We start from the raw sequence: 26644 nt of genomic DNA on the forward strand, positions 1-26644 counted from the left end.
ATACGCCATGCAATTAGGCCAAAGAGACAAGACCAAGTTACCCCTTGTTCAGATAGTCGCACACAGGAGCCAAGATTAAAGGTCAACCAATCCTATAAGGATCCAGAGAAGAAATAGTGTTGCCTATCGAAAGGAATGACATGTAACCAAACTTCCTTCGTAGTCGAACAATCTCAAAGTACATGAAGAGTATCCTCAATTTCACAACAGCAAACAGGACAAGAGCTATTATGATCAATTCTCCGTTTAGAACGCTCCGAATTAGTCAGGAGCCTTTGCTTAGAAGCTAGCCAAAAGAAAATTTTTACTCATTGCAGCCCTTGAAACTTCTAACTATTCTTCCAGAAGACATCCTTAGCATTCCAAGAATTCTCCTTAAAAGACCAAAAGGCCCTACGAACCGAAAAAGATCCAAAAGCCGTGGGTGTCCAAATAATTTTGTCTGACCCTCAAGAGGGATGGGGAGGAGGGATACTAACTATCTGCTTAATCACTTCCTCAAACAACCAAACGCAAAACAAATCGAGGTTCCAACTACCATCTAACATAACCATATTACTAAGAATGCAATCCAAGTCAAGGTTGGCATGAGAAGGGCCTACAAACAGGACCCAATAATCTTTCAAGCAGCGAACGCTTTCCCCGTTACCTACTGACCAAGCTAAGTTCTCGAAGGGTTATACCTTAGACAGAGACTTCCAAAGATGCGAACTGTAGCACTTAGAGATGGATTCAGGAAGTTGATCCCTCATGTCATACTTTGCTTGAAGAACTCGAACCTATAAAGCACACTCCTTAGTCACTAAATTAAATCCAATATTCATAAGAAATGAGTTATTTTGGTCTCGTCAATGATGAAACCCAAGACCACCATGAGATCATGGTTGACAAATTGAGCCATATTAATTTCTAATGCAAATGTGTTGCATGTGATTTCAAGAATTTAATTCTTATTTAATTTTTAATTAATTTTAAATAACTTATTTTTAATTATTGTTACCTATCATTGATAATGATAGTTTTTTCATTATTTAAATAATATAAAATTTTAAAAATACATAAAAAAGTAAACTATAATATTAGTGCAACAATTTTAATAATAATTCATGTAAAATACGAAAATTATTCACAATTAAAAAAACGATTTTAACAGTGCTTATTTCACAGAGAGGCTGGGACGATAGCATGTGAATCGACTGAGGCGCTCAACGGTGGTGTTGGAGACCGAATAGAGAAAAAGAAAGAAGATGAAAAGAAAAAGAGAAACGATAAATTGTGGGTTAAGGACCTCCAGTTTTGAGTGTGATTTTTTGTATTTTTTTTTCCTTCTCATGCAAACTAACTCCCTATTTATAATAACTTAAAAAACCTCCCTAATTATAATAAAAAAAAAATCAAAAGTTCTAGATTAATCTAACTTAATGATTTAACCAATCTACAACATAAAAATTGAAAAAATAAATAAAAGCTATTGATATAAAATTAATCTAAATTATTTTAATAAAATAATATATTATATAAAATAATACCGTTTCATCTATCTCCCAATTATCCTAATTAAGTAAAAATATATTAATAAAATCCATAAGTATTCTAGTATAATTTCTTTTTCCCTTCAGATTTCTCCTCTGGTTTAACTTCATTGACTTCTATTCACTTTAACAACAACCCTTTTGAACCATGGGAGATCCCAGTGAGCTTAAAGGAAGCATCTTCTTGAGAACTTTCTCAGGCAAAAATGCCAATATCAAAGGCAAATTCCCGGATTTTTTACCCTATAACTTTCCCATCTTTGACTGAACTTCATTTGGATTTAAACCATCTTAAAAAGAAGAATTGCCTACTGAGTTTTCTAGTTCAATGATTCAACTTTATGGGTAAATTTTATTATGTATGGAATTTTATTTTATAAATTATTGTGTAATTATATTAAGTTTTAAAAAAATAAGCAACTAACTCGGCTTTCGAGCGTTGATCTAACAATAGTCGAATATCTTCGAGTTGCTCGGGTAGTCTCACGTAACTCGACTTACGGTTCCACCTATACAAGCAATATGTTAATTTAAACATATAATAAATAAACAACAACTACCATACAAACTACATATTTATTAAGAAATGACTTTTACCTTGTTATCAATGGAAATATATATGGGTCATTCACTCGGGGACGTAAAAATGGTAGTCGCCACCAGACCCATGACTGCAGTAAGAGTAGACAACCATTGATTGATATATTATCCGATTTCGTCGCTCGACACAACTATTGGTACAATGTTGCCAACACGGTTGATCCCTAACTCATTCATCTGCATTTTTTGAAATAGACTAGGTGCAGTAGCTACCTTATGTGTACCAAATTATGAGATTTATCGGGCATTAAAATGCCCCTAATTAATCTCAAGATGAATGTCTGGGCGTATTATTCTTTGACGACGTTAGGCACATTCAAAGGAAGATCTTTAAAATTGGTTTTCAACCACTTCATATCTATCTGACCACCTTGAAACTTGTTAAGCATCTTCTCCAAAGATGTCTCGCAGAGGTCCTCCTTACTAGAAACGACCATTGACCCCATGACGACTGACCCATCAACCGGTAAATCAAATTGTAAAGTTAAGTCCTCGAGTGTGATTGTACACTTGTCACATGGAAGATGGAAAATGTGTGTCTCAAGCCTCCATCTTTCCACCAACGCGTTGATGAGCGTAGGATTGGGTTTACAGCCCCTGAACATATGAGATGAACCCCTTCAAAACAAGATTATCTTCCTATTTATATTGACAAAAAAATTATTTAAAATATTTTTAAAAATAAAATATTTTAAGGTTAACTTAATTGAAAATAATGAAATTCAAAATTCCGTCTTACCATTATCACTTGAGCGGCAGAAATGTGTTTGTCGTCGAAATGAATCCGAGTTTTTGTTATTCATGATAATTTAATCAAAAAGAAATATTTTTAAACAAATATATTAAAAAATTTAGAACAAAACTTGAGAAAATTGAGAGAGTTGAGATAATTGAATTTGAGGGAAAATAATAAAAAATGATCTAATATTTATAAGAAAATTACCGTTAAACCCTTCAAAAATTTTACTATAGTTAACGTTCAAAAGAATTACCGTTAATAAAAAATGCTTCCAACTGAACATGCCACAGTTCAACTGAACGCCCTTATTTAAAAAAAAAACCTAAAATGCCAAATAAAAAAATTGACATATATGTGTACTAAATAATTTTTCTTAATATTATATATTGGTGGATTTTCTTTGTATTATATGTGCAAAGTTACAGTAATTTGATGGCATTGAACAAAAAAGAAAAACCATTAATTTGATGGCACATATTTTGACAACGAGTGCTAAACAGACAACAAAAGATCAAATAATTCTCTGTTTCGATTGAAACAGAGAACTGAAGAACCAATGGAAATTTAATATAAAAAATCTGAAATTTTATAAAACAACAATAAAGATAAAAGGAGAGAACGGGTGGTGATTTGAGTTTGATTTGCAGTTAGCCAAAGTAAAGCGATGACACTTCAAGCAACTTCCTGCAACTTTGGAGCCATTTCATCTCTGCTTCGTCCTCCTAAAATTTCCCGTCATCGTTTCGTGATCAGAGCTGAAGGTAAAAACCATTTTTTTTTCTTCATTTTATTGAATACCCAAGTTTCGTGTCTTCATTTTTATCTTGAATTTTATGGATTCGAGTTGCGTTTTTGGCTTTTTCGTCCTGGGGTTTGAAGATTATGTGATTATGTGGATTAAAGTTGCTTCCTTTTTGTTCTTATAGCTTGAATTTTACGCTGTTTTGCGTGATTTTTATATAATTCATTGGGTTTCGATGTTATCCATTTCGTGAGTTTTTTGTCTCTTGTTTTTGATGAATTTCTATTTCAGTGGAACCATCAGAGAAATCTGTGGAAATCATGAGGAAATTCTCAGAACAATATGCACGTCGCTCAGGAACCTATTTCTGTATGGATAAGGGAGTTACTTCTGTTGTAATCAAGGTATTCCTCCGATTCTTCATTTCTATCCAAGTATCCGTGTTCAAAACCCGCTGCATATCCGGATATGACTTGGGGGTGTGAATCAAACCCCCGAGAGAGGGCCGGAGGGTCTTGATACAAAGTCGCTTGGTAGCCTCCGTGTTGTCAAGTAATCTAGGTCCAAACTTCCTTGCGGACTACATTCTACAGGTTACGCTTGGTCTAGTGCCAAACCAAGTACATACCCGACAATTCAAGCAACAGGGGACTTTAGGATCTGCTTATGGTTTGAATTTCAGTTTCTGAAAACCTTCACATATGAGTCCTTATCCAGTTTTCTTCCCATCTAGATAAGATATTCAAAGGACTGAAATGCAGAAGGGTAAGCCCTTTAGTATTTCTGCTGATATGGAAGCTCAATATGCTTCACAATCTTAGCGCTCGATGTATTGTTAAAGTGAATTCGGCTTTCATAGTTGAGTTCAGGCCTATGTGAAGTTTCATACTATTAAGATCTATCCAGGAATTTTGAAAATGGTACTTGTGGACGGGGTTAAACTTGTATTAGATAATAATAGGCACAAAAGTAACTAGGGAAATCAAATCGGTCTTGTTCGAGCAAAGAAAAGTTGTTATAGTTTTTATTTATATTACCTGTTATGGCTTCATTCAAGTAATGTCATGGGAAGGGTAATTTGAAAAAAGTCCTGCATTCTTTAGTATTTTATCCTAGAACTTTCCTAGTAGAAAGCTTATGCGGAGTTGGTGAACCTAGGTTGTAATTGAAGGAATTGAGTACCAACTTCTAATTTTAAATTGGTGATGAAATCTTCAGTTCAACAACAGTTTTCGTTCTGTCGGAGAATTTAGAGCTGCATATTTTTAGTAGTTGTTGTACTCGAGAAGTTATGTTAAAAAACTTTTAGTTGTTTGCATGCAAACTGCAAACAATGGATGGGAGGATCAAGACCTGTTCATTCATAAATGATAAGATAGATTGGGAAACAAATATATTGCAATACTCGATTTTTCCAACTATCTGTGCCTTGGTTGAGTTTTATCAAGTGTGATGTTGGTTCACTCATCTGCTCAAAATATGGATATATTATACACAGGATAAAAAATTTGAAAAGGGGAATAAAAATCTCATTTTGGATATTTGAACAGGGATTGGCGGAGCATAAAGATTCGTTGGGTGCGCCACTTTGCCCTTGTAGGTAAGTGTTTTCACTATGATCACTGACTCTTGTTTGGAACTATTACTCCTATTATACTCACTTATTTTGATATTTATAGCTATATCAGATTTAATAACCATTTAAAAATCCTATATATTACAGGCATTATGATGACAAAGCTGCCGAGGCCAGTCAGGGATTTTGGAATTGTCCATGCGTTCCTATGAGAGAGAGGTAAATATTGTTGCAATAAATTTGATGTATATTCCTTGTATTAAATGGTGCACCTGCAAGTGTTGTAAGTAGAAACGTCTTTCGTTTCATCCTAGAAAAGCACACGCAATAAATTGCCCATCTAAAACAAGTTGTCCAGGTATGGTATAAACACTTTCAAGCCTTAAAAATAATGGCTGCATTGTCATGCTGATTATGGATAAACACTTTCTGCCTTATAAAAATGGAAACTTTTGAACTGAGATAACTGTCCTAAAGAACTAGCTAGTAATTTTTTGAACTCATCATATGATATCAAATTACCATGCAAGGATATCTCCAAATTACATCTACGTATGAATAATTGAACAAAAAAACTTGCTGCAAAGTAAAGCCATATGTATCTTAGAGTTGATAATGTCGTTAGATGATAAGATTCCCTGTTGTGTTGTCTTTAATATCATGACAAAGGGTGTGTAACTCTGTTTGGCTTGGAGTTCCAATTCATGTTTGCACACTGACATTTCCTGCATTCGTAGTTGTACAATGAAAATTCAAGCTATTTTATGGGTTGAAACTTTAAAGTTTACGGTTTCCTTATATCTAGGATAACAGTTAAAACATGTCTTTGTTCAAGGCAGTTGCCTTGTACGGTTAAAAAGCTGGCTGATTAAGTTTAGCTCGAGAAACACTGATGCAGGTATTATGTTGATCTTTTCAATTTAATCCGAGTTCTTATTCACTTTCTACAACTATTTGGCAGGAAAGAATGTCACTGCATGCTCTTTCTCACTCCGGATAATGACTTTGCTGGCCAAGATCAGGTTTATATTTGGGCCACTAAGTCTTTTTTATCCGTACTTACAAGCCGGACTTAGATATGAGTGTTATGTGTTCAAAAAGTTCTTCCATGTATTTGGAGGGCCGTCCTCATATCCAAGTCCAGATATACTACTTCATACACAGATGTCAAATACAGATACTTGAAGAAAAATGAAGAGTTGGAGCAACATGGCTTACGAGCAGGTAAAAGTACCATAAAGGCCCCTTACTAAGAGCCGGATTGCATTATGCCCCCCTGTACTCAAAAAATTGACAAATTAGTCCCTGTACATTAGATTAAAAAGTAAACTGGTCCTTCTGTTAAAAGTTTTATCCATTTTTGCTATTAAAAACTGGTCCCTGTACGTCAGTACGAGGTACATGTGGCACACCACATGTCACTATTTAGTTATTCCGTCAAGTATGCTAGTTTTTAACGGTACAAATGAATGGAAATTTTAATAAAGAAGATCAATTTCCTCTTTAATCTAATGGAAAGGGACTAGTTTGTCTATTTTGTAAGTAGATGAGGCAAAGTGCAATCCGATTCTTAATACAGGGCCCTCTATGGTACTTTTACCCTTACGAGTATCATATATATATATTAGAAGATTTCTTGTGGTGTTTGCTCTAACAAAATTCATATTTTTCTTCTTTGTGTGCAGACCATAACATTGGAAGAAATCAAGGAAACAACAGCAAACATGTAACACTTTACCAAATTTTATTTCTTAAACAGTCATAACTTGTTTTTTGGCCCTCGAGAAAAGAAGAAAAACAGAACAGAAGTCGAATTTTATATGTATATTTGTATGTCAACAGGGGGATAAATTCATTTTTTTTGTTGCACCTCCTATAATATGCTATTATAATTATTAGCTATTTGTATCAACCTTCTAATTGCTGCCATTGATTTTGGAATTTCTTTTGGCTATAAAACTTGTGAGTTATACAATGCAATTGTTGAGATACGGTAAATAGTGCCATGAAGACATCTAATCTCTCTACGTAAAAATGGATAAATTAATTTTGTACATTAGATCATCCATTGTAGATCATCCATTGTAGGATTAAAAATTAACTTGGCAGATGTAAATAATCGGATAGTAATACATGACATGTTCCATGTACCTCATAACAATAGAAGAGGATGAAATTTTTAACAAAATAATAAATTTGCTCTTTAATTTAAAAAACAAGGATTGATTTACTCATTTTTTAAGTAGAGAAGATAAAATATAATCCAATTCTTAGTAAATATTGAAGTCTTATAGATGATTCAAAGAATTAGCATTTACAATAGTGTCTCATAAACCATTAAAGTCCTAATAGGCCTTTAAAGATGGAGTAGTCGATGATGAAGGTCGCCCACTCTTGCCACAATCTTTCCCATTCCTTAAACCAAAAGCCACCAAGAACTTCTCGTTCCAGCTTCCTCTATCGGCTGCCGCTGGAGTGGTGGAGGAAGAAGCCTGCTTGCAAGCATGATCGGCTGGAAACCTGTGTTTTAAACAAACCTCCAATCGACATGTCTTGCAAATGGTTCTATTAGAGAATGTCAACGTTTCTTTGCATCTTTTAACAGGGCAAGTTGGTTTCTTCTTCTTTCTTGGATCACAATTCCCAGACTTCTCATGTTTGTCCAATATTATCTTCTCTTGATCTTCTTTTCCTGTTATTTCGATCGACGTCGAACAGATTTCACAAATAATCACCTTCCTACTGTTATGATCCGGTTCCGGACATTCATGAGACTTACACGATCTATGTTCCACACAAAACACCTACATAGGTTGTACAAAAAGTTAATACCAACAAAAGTCAATAGAAAAAATTTAAAAACCGATCTTTATCCTAACACAATAATATCTTAACAAAATTGACTCAAAAAGTTGAGTCCTTTAAAGACTGACATTCAATAAATTTTGAATCCAAATCTCTTATCTATGAAAAGAAAATATTAGAAAAAGCATAAACCCTATTTTCCTAATCCCAACAAAATTGATTCATGAAGTCGTATACTTTTAAGAGTTGATATTCAACAGATTTTGAATCCAAACTTGTTACCTACGAAATGAAAACATTAGAAAAAACATAAACCCTGTTTTCCTATTTCTTAATATCTTCCATAGTGTCGTATCCTTTAAGAGTTGATCCAAACCTATTATCTACGAAAAGAAAACACTAAAAAAAGCATAAAGCCTATGTTCTTAACGCAATAAAGTCTTAACAACATTAATTCATACAGTCGTATCCTTTAAGAGTTGATATGCAACAGATTTTGAATCTAAACCCATAATCAAAATTGAATTGTCTTAAACTTCATACAAATCGAATTACGAATGATAAAATGAGAGAAGAGAATGTACCTTATGACAGGCTTGGCATTTGAAAGGAAGAAAATCTAATTGATGACAACCTGAAAGTTGACAATGTTTACCCAAATCAGGAAAAGCTTCGGTTCCTCCGGCCATGATGATATTTCTTTTTTATTTTCAGTGAGATGCCGGAGGAGGGGGATGACTTCCTTGTTATATAGAAAGGGTGTCTTGGGGGCTAAGCCAAGTCGTGTATTGAATACGAATGAATTCCGTGTTGAAATCGGCCTTTATAGTTTTGGGTAGGGGAGAGACCCGGTGACCACTGGATTGTTGGGTTGAAATCCCAAAACTCTCCAATTATAAGACGCCACGTATTGTTTAAGAAGAACGCGTCGCCAATGATTTCGTAATCACTTCCGTACTTGAGTTCAGGCCCATCAGGAAGTTATTTGGGAGCCCATTTCAGCCCAAAATCTTTTTTTATATTATATATATTTTCATAATTGAATCAGATCAAATTGATTGGATCAAAAATCAGAGCGAGAAATTGATTCGAAATAAAAAATTGAATAGAAACTATTTTTAAGTGTATTTTTAATATAGTTATGAATATAATGACTATAAAAGATTATTTCAAAATAAATACTAACTCATTTGCAAAATTAAATAAATTCAAAAATATCACAGTTGATTTGGGCCGAATATGGTAGGCCTTAAAGTAGTTCATCTTAGCATATTAAAAAATTATTATTTTACTTTTTTTTAATCTCTAAATCGTTTGTTTCTTATCTTTTGTTTTGTTCAACGGAAATGCCAGCTTTTGGGTCGGTTATCGCCTGCCTTTTTCCTCTCCCATCAACCATATCTTTCTTTATTCTTTTCATTCACTACACATATCTTCTTTCTTTTCAGTTTGCAGATCTATTTTGTAGGTATCTTTTTTTTTCACAAGTTGTGATGGACAAATGACAGTGCCTGTCGTTAGCTAAAACTCCACCCGCCACCAGTAGTATTTTTCTTGGAAAGTGGGTGGCCCTTCGTCAACTTCTTAATTTGTTTATGTTCTGAGAGTATTTTAGAATAATAAATTATTTCACATGTCGATTTGGAACCATATTGTCTTAAGTTTTATATGTTTTTTTGGTTTGTTTTTCCATTGTTTAATAAGTCTTTAGTTTTAACACTTTTTGTTTGCTCTTGTAGTACGTTTTTTAGTCTTACTTATGCATGTAATATTAGTTTTATAAGTGATTTCAGGGATGATTTTGCTGTGGCCCTCTCTAGTTTAGTGAATGCTCAATTCTTTTATCAATTTTTGCTCGCCGCTTTGGACCATCCCGGGCTAATTTCTTTATCGTATTAAGTGTTTACAATCACTCTAGATATGTCGTGTTTAAGTTGTGACAAAGCCAATTTTCAACGTGTCATAATGTTCTATTGATGTTGAGGCTAAAGCCTTTATTATATTGATAGAGTTTATCATTCATCATCTACGACGAGTGTTTACTATTTTTTTTCCTGAATTATATGATTCCATTCATTAAATGAATTAATAAATTTATCTTAAAAAAGTTATTTATTTTGATCAATGAAATTTAAAAATAGTATATGTTTTAAATTATTTTGAATGAATATGTTTTAAATTAATATTAAAAGATATCTTTTTTTTTATTTGGGAAAAGTATTCAAACCTCAAAAGTTTGATAAAAAAAATTCACTTACTTTTATGATTGAAAAAAGGCCCACTTATCCCCTTTAAATATGATTTTAAAAAATACATTAGCCTTAAAAGTTCATTTATTAAATAAATTTTGAATAAAAAGATAATTTTACAATTTATTAATGGATTGTTATTTTATTTATTTTTTTATCTTCAATCTTTATATTCATTTATTTTTAATTTAAAATAATAAAAATCCAATTAGTTATAAAAATGTTTTAATTATTATTAATTTAATTATTTTCCAAGTATTTTTCAGTTAATATATGTAAATATTTTTTGAAATTACAAGTAGAATCATAAATACAAATACAATAAATACAGAATAACTATAACCAAACTTAGACCAAAAGAAATCTATATAGGGCCAACATTGGGTGAGACATAAACCGTAATAAATATGGACAAAAAATTCACACATGGTTTACATAAAGTAAGCCTTGAACTAGGCAATTTAACTAGGCAAAGTAAACTTAAAATTTTAAAGTTCCTAGGATTTTAACCTTATCATTAAACTAAGGACTTATTTATACACTACTAAATTGGGCCCAGATATCTTAGTAATTGAACTAGGCAAGCTGAGTCCACCAAAGGCTGCAACAACTTGACCTAAACGATCAAGGCCGCTTAAGTAAAGTTGGGAAAACAGGCTCGGGCTCGAAAGTTCGTCCATGCCGATTTGAACTCCAAAAAGCTTGAATCCATAATAAATTCGAGCCCGAGGAAAGCCCAAAATTTGTAAAAATCTAAGTTTGAGACCTATTTAACCCCAAGCCCGAGATAAATTAAAAATTTATTAATAAAGTTTTATGAAAATGTATTTATAATCATTAAAGATTCATATTAAAATTTTATTAACAAAGTTTTATGTTAAATTAAACAGTGAAACAATTTTTTTTAAAAATATTAATCTAATATAAAATATTTTTAATACTATAATTATATGTATAATAAATATATAAAATTAATAATTATTAACATTTATAAAATTTAACTTTAATAATAATATAAAATATATAATGACATAATGTATTAATTTAATAATGCGATAAGTTGTGTTATTCTTATCACAAATGACTAAACATGACCAAACATAGTTTATTATACCATATTAATAACATTATTAATAAATTTAATTTTAAACTATATATCTTTTAATAAAAAAATTTATAACAATATAAATAAAAAATTTTAAATTTGTTTATCAATTTAAAAAATATCTTAACAGAATATATTAATAAAAAAATGTTTTAAAATTCATAAACATATAAATCCAATTCTTAATATAATTACGTAAAATCAATTCATCCAAAGTAAATGACCTATCCAATCAAATAAATTATGAGTAATAATCCACCATAATAATAATTAGGAAAATTTTTAAATATTTTTCATGTTTAATTACCATTAAGGTTAATATTACTTGTCTTTTAACTAAAATCGATAATTGTATTTTGGAAAAATTAATAGCTAAAAGTTAAGAATAAAAGTGATTTATCGATTGAGTCTTAGTTTGATTGACATAGATATTATTACTAATATAGGTAGACGTAAATTTGAGTGTACTAAAACGTATTATTCTCTTATTTATGAGTTACGGAAGAACTACAAATAATTTTAAATATTATATAAAAAAGAAAAAAAAATTATGTTATACTTCTTTTAAATTTTGTTTTATAAATGTTTAGGGAACATTTCTTAAACATCTTTACTATCATTCAACTTTCAAAAAGAAACTTTTAACTTTTTTTTAATTGAAAACAAATTTTGACTTTTTTGGTTTGTTTATTAGTCTATTCTGTATAGTAAATCCTTAAGTTGGGTTCACTAGTTTAGTTGGTATTAATTTAAATGAATAATGATTAAAATATTTTTTATAAATTATATTATATTATTAGGAGGGTATTATTATTTATATATATAATTAATAAAAAATTAATAAACGATGAGATTTAAGCATAAGACGTTATAACTTTTTTTATAAACATATTTTTTACATAATTTTTTTCACCCATATCGTAAATATATCATAATTTAATTTATATTAATAGAGTCTCGAGATCAAATAATAACTCAAATAATATCATTTTAACTCTATTATGTAAATTTTTCTTACTCCAAATAATGACCGAATATTATAATATTTTAAAATAAAATATTCAAATAAAAATTTATTTAAGAAAATAATCCAAAATACAAATCTATGAATTGCTTTAAAATCATTAACTAATTTGTGTATCATTCTTTTGACTTGTATACAAACAAAAAGGGTAAATGATGACAATTTGTAAAGGTATAGAATCTACTTTAATAAAAGTAAATATGGTAACATAAGATTAATTAGTAAAGCCAAAACCTAATGTCCAATTCAATTGATATCAATATCATGGGACCCTTGCTTGTGTTAGATTTTGGACATCCTTCACAATCAAAATAAGTTCAACATTATTTTGATTTAATTGACTCCTATAATCATTTTCAACATTTTTGTATTTATTATTCTCACCTTAGCACATCTTCTCCTTCATTTTTTTCTTTATCAGTTAAATAAAAGAAAAACAAATTAAAAACTGACTTAAATCGAAGTATTTGAATTGTTTATGAAATACAAGTTAAAATTTCGTAAGTACATGAGCTAAACAAAATGTTATCATTATTTAATTTATTTATAATATAAAAAATACCATATAAAAATTGTTGATTATTTTTTCATTTGCTTAAAAAATTTATTTTTTTAAAAATATTTATAATAAAATATTTTTGAAAATTTATCAAATAATATTCAAGTAACGTGTTTTAAGCGTAGATGCCTCCCATAGTTTTTTCTCTCCTACAATAATTTAGGTCACATAAATCCTCTTTTAAGACATCAATAATATCTAATAGATCTAAGGTTGAAATTTTAACAATTTTTTCTTTTATCATTTCATTGTCTTAAATATTGAAAAGAAATCACTAAAGGGAAGGGAAAGAAAAGGAAGAAGACATGACAAAGTCTAAAAAGGAGTGGCAATAAAGGTATAGTGTAATAAAGAATACATGTAATAAAATAAATATAAAAATTTATTTTAAATCTATGGAGTTGGTGTATGGGTAATGATAAAGAAAAGAGATGTCATCCAGCCTAAAACACTTAAAAGATCGTCAAATAAAAACCACTTTTCAAATGCTACAACAACTTAGCACTTAAGATTTCATTAATAAATTTAGTAAGGTTGTATTGCCCATTGCCTCACCACAAAACTAGGAAACATTTTATTTTCTTTTAGAATTGATGGGTTTTTTAATGTATCGATATTGTTATTGATCGAGTTGAGATTATCTCTTAATTTAATAGAGATAAATTTAATTGAAAAGGCAGCAAATTTACATAACATTATCAAATTAAATTATTATTTTGAACTCGTCACTTTTTCAAGAATTTAGGTTCTTCGCGAACTTCAAAAGTAAAATCTCAACTCGATTAAAGACAATATCAATCCATTGAAGATCCATCAATCCATAATTTAATTTTAGATATTTTAATAATTTGATACAGGTTTTTAATGGGTCAGTAATGGAATCAAACCATGTTTAAGCCAAAAAAAAAAAGAAAAGGAAAAGTGTAAATTTAAAGCTGTGAACCTTGTTGCGTGATTCAACAGCATTAATCATTGCCTCAACGTATTTGAGACGGCTTAAAATAATTTCTTGATTTACTAAAAGTAGGTTCATTAAAAAAAAGGTAAAATTTATGAATGATCCATAATCATTTCACAACAATTTAATTTCATCCATGATCTTTAGAAGCTGCATTAACAATTCCCTGAAAATTGATGAAAAATACACTAAACGCTCTATTTATTAAATGAATTTTAAATAAAAGATGAATTTTTACCATTTATTAATTACTTATAATTCTATTTACTTTTGTTACATTCAATAAAAATGGATAAAATAAATATAAAATATGTAGATAAATAATAACAATGGGTAAACTATAAAAATAGTCACTTTTGTTTGCATTAAATTATATTTTAGTCACTTATGTTTGAAGTATTACGTTTTAGTCACTTACATTATTGTTTTGTTACGAAGTGGTCACTCTACAGTTAAGCTCCGTTACCTCCCTAACGGAGATCCTACGTGGTAGTCCAAATGGATTTTAAATGTCAACTTTGATGTCCTATGTGGCAATCTAAATTAAATTTATTTAATTAAAAACTTATTTTTATCCTAGCAACTAGGCATCCAAGTTGACATTTAAAACCCATTTGGACTGTCACATGGGACTGTCATTAGGGAGGTAATGGAGTTTAACGGTAGAGTGACCACTTCGTAACAAAACAATAACGTAAGTGACTAAAACGTAACATTTCAAACACAAGTGACTAAAATGTAATTTAAGGCAAACAAAAGTGATCGTTTTTGTAGTTTACCCGTAATTCATTTATTCATAATTTTTTATTAATATTTTATTTGCATCTATTAATTTCTATGTTTGAAAAAAACAAATTTTTTTTTATTTTAATAATGTTTATTTTTATGTAAAAATAAGAAAATTATATTAACATAATCATACATGAATATGAATATGAGTAAGTATAATGCTAATAATCTGATCGCGCAAGTTGTTTTCTGCTTTCACTTTATTTTAGTAAATATGATAAGATATTATTAATATAATACATAAACTAATTAAATTAATTATAATTACTTTATTAATAATATTAATTAAAACAACATATTAAAATTACTTTAGATACAATTTTACTAAAGACATTAAAATAAATTAAAATGTTTCTTCATTAAATAAAAAGTTTATCTTAAATAAATAACAAGTTTATACATTAAATATTTTTGTGGACCGTTATCAATATTATTATTATGGATATTAGAGGTAGAAGAAAATAATAAGTTGAATTGTGTTTATTCTGTCAAAATAATACTTTCATAGGTAATTACATCAACAACCTCAACTAAAATAAATGAATAATAAGTAAACATGACTAACAAACATAACAAGAAAATAATTACAATTTAAAGACTCGATCCAACTAGAAACATAATTGACAAACTTAACTAGAGAAATGAATGTGTTTTTATCACTATGTATAGTAATGACATATGAATTAATTTGAAGTCTTCGAATTAAAGTTCGAAAATAGAATTAAATTAATTAGTCATTATGAATCTCCTGAATATGAAAATTAAATATATTTTCTCATAGATTCTTATATGGTAAAGTTGTCATAACATTAACGGAATTAAAATTGGTTAAGAAAATTGTTTAATTGGAAAATTAATTTAGTTAATTTGATTAATTAAATCAATTAATAAACAATATTTGTTTTGAGAAATAGAAAAAAAAATTATTGTGTTGAATTAAATTTTAAAGTGTTATGTCAAAAGTTCGGGAAGCACATATAATTGGATCCAATACAAGAAAGACCTTAAACCCCTCATATTATATATGAGGAGCGGCAACCCTAGTGTTATTATCTAGGACGTCTCACCCCCTCTCACCTAGTTAGGCTAGAGAAGTGTTTTATATTAAATAAATATTATTTGTGCTATTCCAATTCAACCAGGATTCTCCTATCTCTTCCTATAAACAGATAACATTGGTAGAGCTATTGATAGACAAGTTTTACATGTAAGTTTCATATATTATTATTCTACCACAAAGTAATCAGAGTTTATTTTCTTAGAATAAATTCTATTTTTTTAGAATAATAATTTCTACCAACTTCTATTGAGAGAATTACTTTCCTACTAAAGGTAATAAATCGTATTTGGTTCTATATTTGGTTCTTTCTTGTTTGAGCCCACACTCAATATAATTCGGGGTACAAGGCTAGTAGAGAAGACCATTCAGTTGAAAGTTGGGAACAATTCAAATCTGTCTCGCATAAAGCACAACTACTTTTCGATAGAATGTTTATTACTATAAACATCACAAACTAGCTTGATTTTAAAAAAAATTATACTTTCACCATAACAATAAATTGTTTTCATAATAAAAAATTTCCAATATTCACGAGATGCTTCTTCTTCATGGAACTCCAATTTTATTTGACATATCTTTAAAAAGAATTGTGTAACATCCCAAATAATAGAAAGTTAGATTTTTAGAAATTATTAAGAATTAAATCCTAGCTTAATGGTTAAGAGCTTGGTAGAAAGTATAAAGAACAAGATTCAAGTATCCTAAATTGCATCTTTCCCTTCAATTCCAAAAGCTCCATCCACGTTAGCCATCCTATTTTTGATGATTCTCAAACAAATGGGCTATTTGCCCATTAAACCTCAAACTCTTGCTCAACCTAATTCTTTAAAAGTTTGCTCTTAATTTAACTAAAAATCCTATTTGTTATTTAAGCAAATTAAAAACCCTACCTCTACTCTTATGTTTCTATAATCTTAGAAAACTCTCTATTACAATTTTGTTTTCAAAACCTCACTATTGGAAAAAAAATCTTTGAATTCTTGAATCCTTGCAATCAAGCCCTAATCCATCGTCTTCATCAAAATCATTGAAGTTTGCGTCGCTTAGTCATCGAGTCCCTGCCAAAAATCAACAAGTATCTCATTCCTGCCAATTAGGACCTTCTAATTTTGGGTAACAACGAGCTTTAACAGATTTTTCAATCCGCTATTGAATCTTTAAAGTTTTTTGTCAAAAAACCCCCTTAAATCTTGAAAAACCCTTATTAATCATCCCGCTTTACCAATTGAAAGGCCACTGTAAGTGTTTGGATCGAGCTTGAACGTGGGGTAGTCACTTGAGGTCCCGAGAAAACAAGGTGGGTGACTTTTTATGAAAAATCATATCAAAATTCGAAACTACCCAAATACACATGATCTACCACACGGGCGTGTGGCTTGCCTGTGTAGGTCACACGATCCCTCACATAACCATATTCTCTTGTTTTCCCTCGCATTCTCGATTCACACACAGCCTGGAGACTCGCACACAGCCTTGTAGATCTTGCACCTCACCCCCTTCGCATCACATATGGTTTAAAGCCTCACACACGACCATATGGCTCTTGCATCTTCACCCTTAGGCATTGCACATGGCATGGGGCTTCACACACGTGCTGGTCACACGATCGTGTTGCCTTTGAAACCTAAAAATTATAGCTTTGCTAGATCTTTATTTATTTTAAGCAATTTAGTCTCTAATTAGGTTTTTAACAGCATCTAGAGAACTAGATTTTAGAAGTAGGTCACTGGCTAGGAATAGAATGGATAAGCACATAAATGAATGATTTATGATTTAAATGTTTATGATTGATAGCATAAATTCGTGAATGATTTTATGGTTACTAATATAATATAATTGCTTAGAAATAAGTGTTTAAATCTGTGAATGATTATATATATTTACTAATTATTATACATGCCAAATAAATGTTTTGCATGCCTCAATGATTGATATATTTATTTACCTATTTTTGCTATAAGATAGAATGTCGAACGATTATTGAATGAACGAATTGAAAGATCTAATTATATTGAATATGCATGGAGGATGTTATGAAAGGTGGAAGAATGACAGTTCATACTGCATAAACGAATGTTCGTTGTGTATTCACAGACTGAGCAGATTCCAACTGTGACCTTATTTACTAAGCATCCATGATCCCTCTAACAACTTTTATCTGTAAATGGTTGTGAATCCTCAGCCAAACGATAGCTTTTGTCTGGAACCAAAAGAATGTAGTGGTAAAAGTCCATGGCTATAGTAAAAAGGTAAAGGGGGTTCTAGGGAACTCCCTATTTGGAGAGTTAATCGTCGGAGGTAGGATTAACAAATGTTAAAAGAAAAGTTAAACGAATGTTAAAAGAAACATTAAACGAATGTTGCATGACATACTATGCATCCTCATTGAAAGGCACATTGTAACACCCCTAACCCATATTCGTTACTAGAACAGGGTTACGAGGTATTACTGGACTTATACACTAGCATTTATACAAAACCAAGTCATAAATTTGCATTCCAAATCAATTCTTTTCAAATTCCACTATAAAGTCTCTAATATGGGCCAACGGTGCCCAATACATACTTTGGAAGTGGTTCAGGATTAAACTGGAAACTTTAGAAATTTTTCTTTGAAGATAGGGGCACATACCCGTGTGGCCTGCGACATGGTCGTGTGGCCAACTCGTGAGGATCCCATGGCCGTATGGCCAGCCCGTGTGGAATTTTGACTTCACATTTAAGGATGCAGGAAACACACGATCATATCACATGCCCGTGGGCTTACCGTGTGCCGTGTGTCACACACGGCTTAGACACACGCCCGTGTGTCTAACCATGTGGACAAAAATAGGCCGTTTTTGGCTACTTTTCTCACCGTTTCATCCATTACTGTACTTAAACACAATTATACACTAATAGATTCCAACCAATCAATTATTTCAAGCCAAAACATGTATATTTCATTTTCAAACACAAAACATCACATTCAACTTACTTTGCATACTTAATAATTCATTCAATTACATTATCAAATCAACCCCTATACATGCCATATAAATCAAAAAGTTGTTTAACAATATCTACCGGAATAAATCTGGATAGTGTGATCCTTGATGTAGATCCGATCCTCCGTATGTATATAAGTTAATCTACAAAACAAATAACATACACAAGTAAGCTTATAAAAGCTTAGTAAGCTCATAGGCATAGAAGAACAAATCTTACCGAACATTGTACACAATCATATATCTTATAATTTAACTAAATATTCCTGTAAATCACAAAATCATTAATAAGCTCATATGAATAATTTCCATATTGCTATTCACAAATTTTATCTTCCTTGGGCCCATTTCTAATTTACTTCCATAGTCAAATTATGGAACACTAATGGAATTGAGTACTTCATTATAACATTGCCATGGTAAACCATGGACTTGCACATAGTCTCATATCACACACCGAAGCCTTAGCCCCGCCATGGTCTTACATGGACCACATATCATACCGATGCTATATCCTAAATATGGTCTTATACGGAGTCATATTATCACAACACATTGATGCCATAGCCTAGCTATGGTCTTATACGGGTCACATATCATATTACACCAATGCCATAGCCCAGCTATGGTCTTATTCGGAAGCACATATCACATCTTTTCCGTTAATTCATCATGATCATAAAATGAAACTACTCAAAACTATTGCTCCAACTAATTTGTACTTTTAATTAAACATTATTTAGTAATTAATACAATTTGATAGTATTCATCTACCATAAGATACCATAGCAATCATAAGAATTTCATAATAAAACATTGAACTTTTCCATATGAACTTACCTGGGCTAATTTGCAAAAGTCGTAGAAATTCAAGGTGTAACATTCCGAAATAGGGCCTAAACGGAACAGTGGTTGCGAAACCACAAATCTGAGGTAGAAAAAAAATTATTTTATTATTATTTTGAGGTTCATGGTATGATTACATGATTGTGTGAAAATTTCGTGATAAAATTCTATGCATAAAGTGCTTAAGTTGAGGTTAGGGACTAAATCGAATAATTTGCAAAACTTGCATTCTAGAAGTTTTTAGTATGAAATTATTTTGGAATATTAATTAGGAGATCTTAAATGGTAATTTGACCAATTTTAAGTTCATGGACAAAATTAGGACATGGAAGGAATTTTTGAAAGTTTAGTAAGGAGGGGTATTTTGGTCATTTGGTTATTAACATTAATAAAAAGGTAAAAAGATGATAAAATTGTATCATCTTCTTCAAGTTACCAGCCGAACCTTACCTCTCTCCATAGCTGGGGTTTCTTCAACTTTCAAGCTTTATAGTAAGTGATTCCAAGCCCCGTTTTTAATGATCTTTACGTTTTTTAAGTCCCGGTAGCTCGATAAAGCTTATGCTAGCAATAATTTAAGTTAGGAATCAAATTTGGAAAAATACCCATAGGTGAAATTTGTGTATTTTGATGTTTTATGATGGAATATGAGGCTTTAAATTATGTTAGACAACTTGTGCTACTTGGTTTTAAGTGAAAACGAGTAAAAAGGCTTAATCGGTAAAAATACCTAATAGTCATAAGTACATGTTAGTGTGTGAATTTGATGTTGTCATAGAAGGGAAAAATGATCAGTATGTCATAAAACATAAGAAAATAGGATGAAGTTTAATTTACGAGCCTTGGGGCAAAAGTGCAAATATGTGAAAGTTTAGGGGCAAAAATGTGATTTTTCCAAAGTTTGAGTAAAGGGTTGTTTTGATAAATGTTGATATTAAATAAGCTAAATTTGCTATTATAGATCAAGAAGAGCGAAATTCGGGAGTACATCGGGGAAAAGAAAAAGTAAAGGACTAAATTGTAAACTTTAGTCACATTTTGTATCGAGGTAAGTTTACAGTAAATAAATGCAATATTCTTTTATTTTACATTATTATTGTCAATTTCCAGCATTTATATATTTATGTTATGAAAATATTTAAAGTCGAATTTAAGGTGAAGTGACAGAGGAAAAGTGTTAGAAAGCCCCAGTTGAACCCTAGGAATGTTAGGATATTAGGGTTGACAGGACAGAACAGAAATGAGCCATGTAAGTCCATATTAGAAATATGGCTTTGGAGACAGGATTGAGCCATGTAAGTCCATATTATATATGGCATTGGAGACAAGAATAATTCATGTAAGTCCATGTCAAAGACATGGCATTGGCAGGGTATTGATAGACAGGAATGACCCTAGTATCCTTAGTATTCCGAGTGGTTCAACGGGTCAGAATACGAGTTAAATTACAGTGAATTAACAGCAAAGGAAAAGTAGATTATATTTATGAAAAAGGAAAGGCCAGGTAAGAAAGAAGGTAAGGGAATAAAGAAGAAGATAGAAATTGAGAAGTAAAGAAATTTATGATGTTAGATGATATTATGCATAATTATCCATTATGTTGAATGTTGTGATTTATTTGCTTGTAAGCTTACTAAGCCTAGTGCTTAATCTCTTTATTTTCTTCTTCTTATAGTACTTATCTAGCCACTCGGGGATCGAAGGAAACGTCGGAGGCCGATCACACTATCAAAGAAATAACTCGGTATAATTAGACGTTTTGTTTTGTGTATGGCATGTATAGAAACTTAGCTGCTTTTGGTATAATATGAACAATGAATGATGTGTAAATACTTGCTAGTGATTAGCTAATAAAAATGGCCGATGATATGCATGTTTATTAATATGTATGATTGAATGGTGATTATCACATGAAAATTATGAAAATGTGAAAGTAACCTAAAAACAGATTCAAGTAACAGAAATGACGTAACTTTGAAAAATCACTAAAAATTGTAGAAACATAGTTTGAAGATGAATAATATATTAAATTAAAGCTTATTATGTCTATTTTCTTATGGAATAAGAAAAACAGGTAAAGGTATTATATTATATGATATATCTGAGTTTTAGTGAAATAGGGTCAGAGCGATTTCTGGATCCCCTGTTTCAACTTTGAAAATTCACCATAAATTGTAAAAACTAATTAGAAGGTTTACTTTATATGGTTATAATCCTTGTTGAGTCTAGTTTTAAGAGAAACAAACAGCTTAGTGATATGAATTTTGTACAGGAAGAAACATGGTTCGTAGCAAGAAGAGGTTAGTGCAGTCGAGTTTTGAAACAAGGGAAACTTTAACTAATAAACTGTACTAATTGGCCAAGTCAAAAATCTATGAAAAAATTAGTAGATAGATATATGAGTCTAGTTTCAGGAAAAATTTACGGATCTTAATTTTGAATTTTGGAACCCAAGATATGAATTTTTTGGCGACTACGACGCAGAATGGCAGCACATTCCGAAAAGCTTAAATAAACAATTTAAAACTATTTAAGTGATAGATTAAGTTTAGTAATGCCTCGTGCTCGATTCTGGCAACAGTCTCGGGTAAGGAGTGTTACACAAGGACTATTCTTGCAATTTTTCTTTTCCACGATTCACTTCGTTTTCTTGATCTATAATTATAAAATCATTCCTTCATTAGCATCTATTTCGATTCTATTCTACTTCACAATTTATGCCCTTAAATTTTTGAAATTACACTATTACCCCAAACTTTTTAATTTTTAGAATTTAGTCCCTGCTCAATTTATTCATCGATTGAGCTAATTCCTCTCAAATAACACTTTATCAAGACACTATAAACTACTTCAAAGCCTTTAACACTCAAAATTTCATCACAAAACCCTAATTCCAACAACTTTCACAATTAGATCCTAAAAATTGATTTCTATAAAAATCTCTTCATAAAATCATCATATAATAAAATTAAAACCTCAATTCCATGATAAATCATCATAAATTTCAACACTTATTCATGGTAGCTTTCAAAATTATCCATGAAATCAAAAACTAATGAATTAAACATGTGGACCTAGTTGTAAAAGTCTCAAAAACACAAAAATTACAAGAAATAATCAAGAATTGAGCTTACATGTAGTAAAAATATGAGAGACCAGCTTAAAATAACCTTCAATGGTGTTTTTACTGGAGTGGATGAAGAAAAATGAAGAAAACTATAGATTTCCAATTACATCACATTTTTAACTATTCAATTTTTACTTCTTTTCCAATTTTACCTCTTGTTCACACCTAATTTCAATATTTCCTACATACATATGTCGTCCAACCCAATAATAGGTGTTTAATTGCCTATTTAGTCCTCCTTTAATTATTACTAGAGCTATTTAATCATATTTCATATTTTTGTACTTAATTCAATTTAGTCCTTTTCTTCAATTAATAACCGAAATGTTAAAATTTCTTAATGAAATTTTAATATTTCTTCAATTTTGTACCAAAGGCAAGCGTGGTAGGGGTAGATATTATAAGGTTGCACCTATAGAATTACCCACTGTTCAGGGTGGGGACCCTAATTATGATAATGATTAATTTGAGAACTCTATTGCTAATGGAGGTGGAGGCATGGAAAACGGTCAAGAAAACAACAATTATACGGTAACTCAGACAATATTGAGGATATTAAAATGGGTTGTTAGTGTCCGAGGCTGATCAGGGAGCCGCGTTACCATACTGGAGAGACTCCGATCAAATGGGCTTGAAACATCCAAGGGAGTTTCTGGTACGACTTGTATTGCAGTTGAGTATTGGCTGGAGTCGACTAAACATACTAGGACATGGGCTCGGCATACGGAGGGTCTCAGTTTGTCGTGGACTTTATCTAAGAATATTATTATTAATTTCGTTCTCATTATTGATATTGTCATTATTATTGTTTATGGATCCATGACATGGGATATAAGGTTTTAAAACTGATCATTTAGGATGTATGATATGGATTATTAAGAAGTCTTGAAATTAGTTGAAATGTTATTTATATTTATTATTAGGGTTTTATGATGAGATTGAGTTTAATTCTTATATATATCTAAAAACAGATTCAAGTAACAGAAATGACGTAACTTTGAAAAATCACTAAAAATTGTAGAAACATAGTTTGAAGATGAATAATATATTAAATTAAAGCTTATTATGTCTATTTTCTTATGGAATAAGAAAAACAGGTAAAGGTATTATATTATATGATATATCTGAGTTTTAGTGAAATAGGGTCAGAGCGATTTCTGGATCCCCTATTTCAACTTTGAAAATTCACCATAAATTGTAAAAAACTAATTAGAAGGTTTACTTTATATGGTTATAATCCTTGTTGAGTCTAGTTTTAAGAGAAACAAACAGCTTAGTGATATGAATTTTGTACAGGAAGAAACATGGTTCGTAGCAAGAAGAGGTTAGTGCAGTCGAGTTTTGAAACAAGGGAAACTTTAACTAATAAACTGTACTAATTGGCCAAGTCAAAAATCTATGAAAAAATTAGTAGATAGATATATGAGTCTAGTTTCAGGAAAAATTTACGGATCTTAATTTTGAATTTTGGAACTCAAGATATGAATTTTTTGGCGACTACGACGCAGAATGGCAGCACATTCCGAAAAGCTTAAATAAACAATTTAAAACTATTTAAGTGATAGATTAAGTTTAGTAATGCCTCGTGCTCGATTCTGGCAACAGTCTCGGGTAAGAAGTGTTACATTTATTGGTATCAGAACAGGTTTAGTCGGTTCTCGGAACAGTTAGTATGAGAAAAAGTCTAGCTATACATGCCATACTTGTATTTTGATAGTGTGACGACTCCTGACAATTTTTTTAATAAACATTTTGTTTTATAGTAATGGATCCCGGGCGAGCTGGTGATGATGATGTAGAAAGTAATGCGCCTGCTTCCACAGAAGGGGCAGCGCCATCTGAGAATAGGCCAGTAATAGTTGATCAGGGAGGAGTGACTCGAGAAGCTCTCTTCCGAGCTTTGAATGATTTGTTTACCGAGTTCGTTCGTACGAATCCGGCAGTTAGACCTCCACCCCCTCATGATTCTCAGGCTACCCATGCAGCTCAAGCTTCCCCAGTCACAGGTACAGTGGTAAGAGAAAAGCCACCAGTTGATAGAATCAGGAAACAAGGGGCAGAAGAGTTCTGAGCAACAAAAGATGATGATGCAGAAAGAGTAGAATTTTGGTTAGAAAATACTATCAGAGTCTTTGACGAATTATCTTGTACACCCGAGGAGTGTATGAAATGTGTAGTATCACTTCTTAGAGACTCAGCCTACTACTGGTGGAAGACACTTGTATCGGTTGTACCGAAAGAGAGGGTCACTTGGGATTTCTTTCAGGAAGAATTTCATAAAAAGTACATCAGTCAGAGGTTTATTGACCAGAAAAGAAAGGAATTCCTGGAATTGAAACAAGGCAATATGACGGTGACCGATTATGAGCGTGAATTTGTCAGGCTCAGTAAATATGCTCAAGAATGTGTGTCCACAGAGGCTATCATGTGTAAAAGGTTTGAGGATGGGTTAAATGATGATATCCGACTGTCAGTGGGTGTCCTAGAAATAAAAGAGTTCGTTATTTTAGTTGAGAGAGCCTGTAAGGCAGAGGAGCTATTAAAAAGAAAAGGCAAAGTTGAGACAGAGACACAAGATACAAAGAAGAGACAGATGAGCAGATCATTTCAGGCTACATCTAAGAGGCCCAAAGAGTTTTCTACCAGATCTAGCTTTTCGGCAGGGCAATCTAGTCAGAATAGAGGTAGCAGATTTAAGGATCCGAAGGCTTAGACCACCTCGACTACGAGTGTAGGTAATGTTAGACAGGGTAGATCAGGGTGTCCACGGTGTGGTAGACTTCATTATGGTCCTTGTCGGGCAGGCGAAGATGTTTGCTATAAATGTGGTGCTCCAGATCATTTTGAACGAGAATGTCCAGAAGTGGCTAGCCGAGAGGTAACACAGAGTGCTAGATCCGGAAATGCTCCTACTAGAGGCAGATCACCGAGGCAACTAGGAGTAGGAGCAAGTAACAGAGGTACCTCTAGAGATTCGACTGTGAGACCAGATGTTAGATCCCCTGCAAGGACTTATGCTATTCGTGCACGCGAAGAGGCATCCTTCCCCGATGTGATTACGGGTACATTTTCTCTACATGATATTAATGTCATTGCTCTGATTGATCCGGGTTCAACTCATTCTTATGTTTGTATGAAATTGATGCCTAGTATAAGTATGCCTATAGAATCTACAAAATTTGTGATTAAAGTATCGAATCCATTAGGCAAGCATGTATTAGTAGATAAAGTATGTAGAAATTGTCCTTTAATGATTAGAGGCTACTGTTTTCCGGCCGATCTCATGCTATTGCCATTTGATGAGTTTGATGTGATTCTTGGTATGGATTGGTTGACTACTCATGATGTGATAGTGAATTGTGGAAAGAAATTCATTGAGTTGAAGTGTGAAAATGGTGAAATTCTTCGGGTTAATTCATAAGAGTCAGATAGTTCATTTCCCATAATTTCTGTTATGTCTGCTCAGAAATACTTGAGAAAAGGGTATGAAGCTTATCTTGCTTTTGTGTTGAACACTAAAGATCCAGAATTGAAAATTGAATCAGTGCCTGTGGTATGTGAGTTTCCCGATGTGTTTCCGGAAGAACTACCAGGTTTGCCTCCTGTTAGAGAAGTTGAGTTTGGTATTGAGTTGATTCCAGGTACCACGCCCATTTCTATTACTCCTTATAGAATGGCTCTATTGGAATTGAAAGAATTGAAAGCTCAGTTGCAGGAATTAACAGATAAAGGCTTTGTAAGACCCAGTAGTTCACCATGGGGTGCAACAGTGCTATTGTGAAAAAAAAAGACGGATCGATGAGATTGTGCATAGATTATCGGCAACTTAACAAGGTAACAGTAAAGAACAAGTATCCATTGCCTAGAATTGATGATTTGTTTGATCAATTGAAGGGAGCTACTGTGTTTTCCAAGATAGATTTGAGATCCGAATACTATTAGTCGC

The 26644-nt window shown here is 31.6% G+C and overlaps 2 protein-coding genes across 2 annotated transcripts; one reads left to right on the top strand and one right to left on the bottom strand.

Moving 5' to 3' along the window:
• Positions 1-3216: 3216 nt before the first annotated feature.
• On the top strand, positions 3217-7101 carry LOC107955570 (ferredoxin-thioredoxin reductase catalytic chain, chloroplastic). The gene is made up of 6 exons (XM_016891361.2): positions 3217-3632; positions 3905-4017; positions 5164-5213; positions 5337-5408; positions 6151-6211; positions 6875-7101. The coding sequence occupies exons 1-6, from the start codon at positions 3536-3538 to the stop codon at positions 6917-6919; spliced, it is 438 nt and encodes a 145-aa protein (XP_016746850.1). The 5' UTR covers positions 3217-3535; the 3' UTR covers positions 6920-7101.
• A 295-nt stretch (positions 7102-7396) lies between these two features.
• LOC107955569 (zinc finger AN1 domain-containing stress-associated protein 12) lies at positions 7397-8785 on the bottom strand. Its single transcript, XM_016891360.2, has 2 exons — positions 8579-8785; positions 7397-7993 (listed from the first exon to the last, which is right to left on the bottom strand). The coding sequence occupies exons 1-2, from the start codon at positions 8681-8683 to the stop codon at positions 7535-7537; spliced, it is 564 nt and encodes a 187-aa protein (XP_016746849.1). The 5' UTR covers positions 8684-8785; the 3' UTR covers positions 7397-7534.
• Positions 8786-26644: the final 17859 nt, after the last annotated feature.

Source organism: Gossypium hirsutum, chromosome A07 (assembly GCF_007990345.1).
Source record: "Gossypium hirsutum isolate 1008001.06 chromosome A07, Gossypium_hirsutum_v2.1, whole genome shotgun sequence".
Classification (NCBI taxonomy): Eukaryota; Viridiplantae; Streptophyta; class Magnoliopsida; order Malvales; family Malvaceae; genus Gossypium; species Gossypium hirsutum.

Excerpts from the sequence above, each read along its gene's own strand:
- LOC107955570 (XM_016891361.2), top strand. The coding sequence starts at position 3,536 with ATGACACTTCAAGCAACTTCCTGCAACTTTGGAGCCATTTCATCTCTG. Across the intron at positions 3,633-3,904 it reads TTTCGTGATCAGAGCTGAAG|TGGAACCATCAGAGAAATCT; the intron begins GTAAAAACCATT and ends TTTCTATTTCAG. Across the intron at positions 5,214-5,336 it reads GCGCCACTTTGCCCTTGTAG|GCATTATGATGACAAAGCTG; the intron begins GTAAGTGTTTTC and ends TATATATTACAG.
- LOC107955569 (XM_016891360.2), bottom strand. The coding sequence starts at position 8,683 with ATGGCCGGAGGAACCGAAGCTTTTCCTGATTTGGGTAAACATTGTCAA. Across the intron at positions 7,994-8,578 it reads AATGCCAAGCCTGTCATAAG|GTGTTTTGTGTGGAACATAG; the intron begins GTACATTCTCTT and ends CAACCTATGTAG.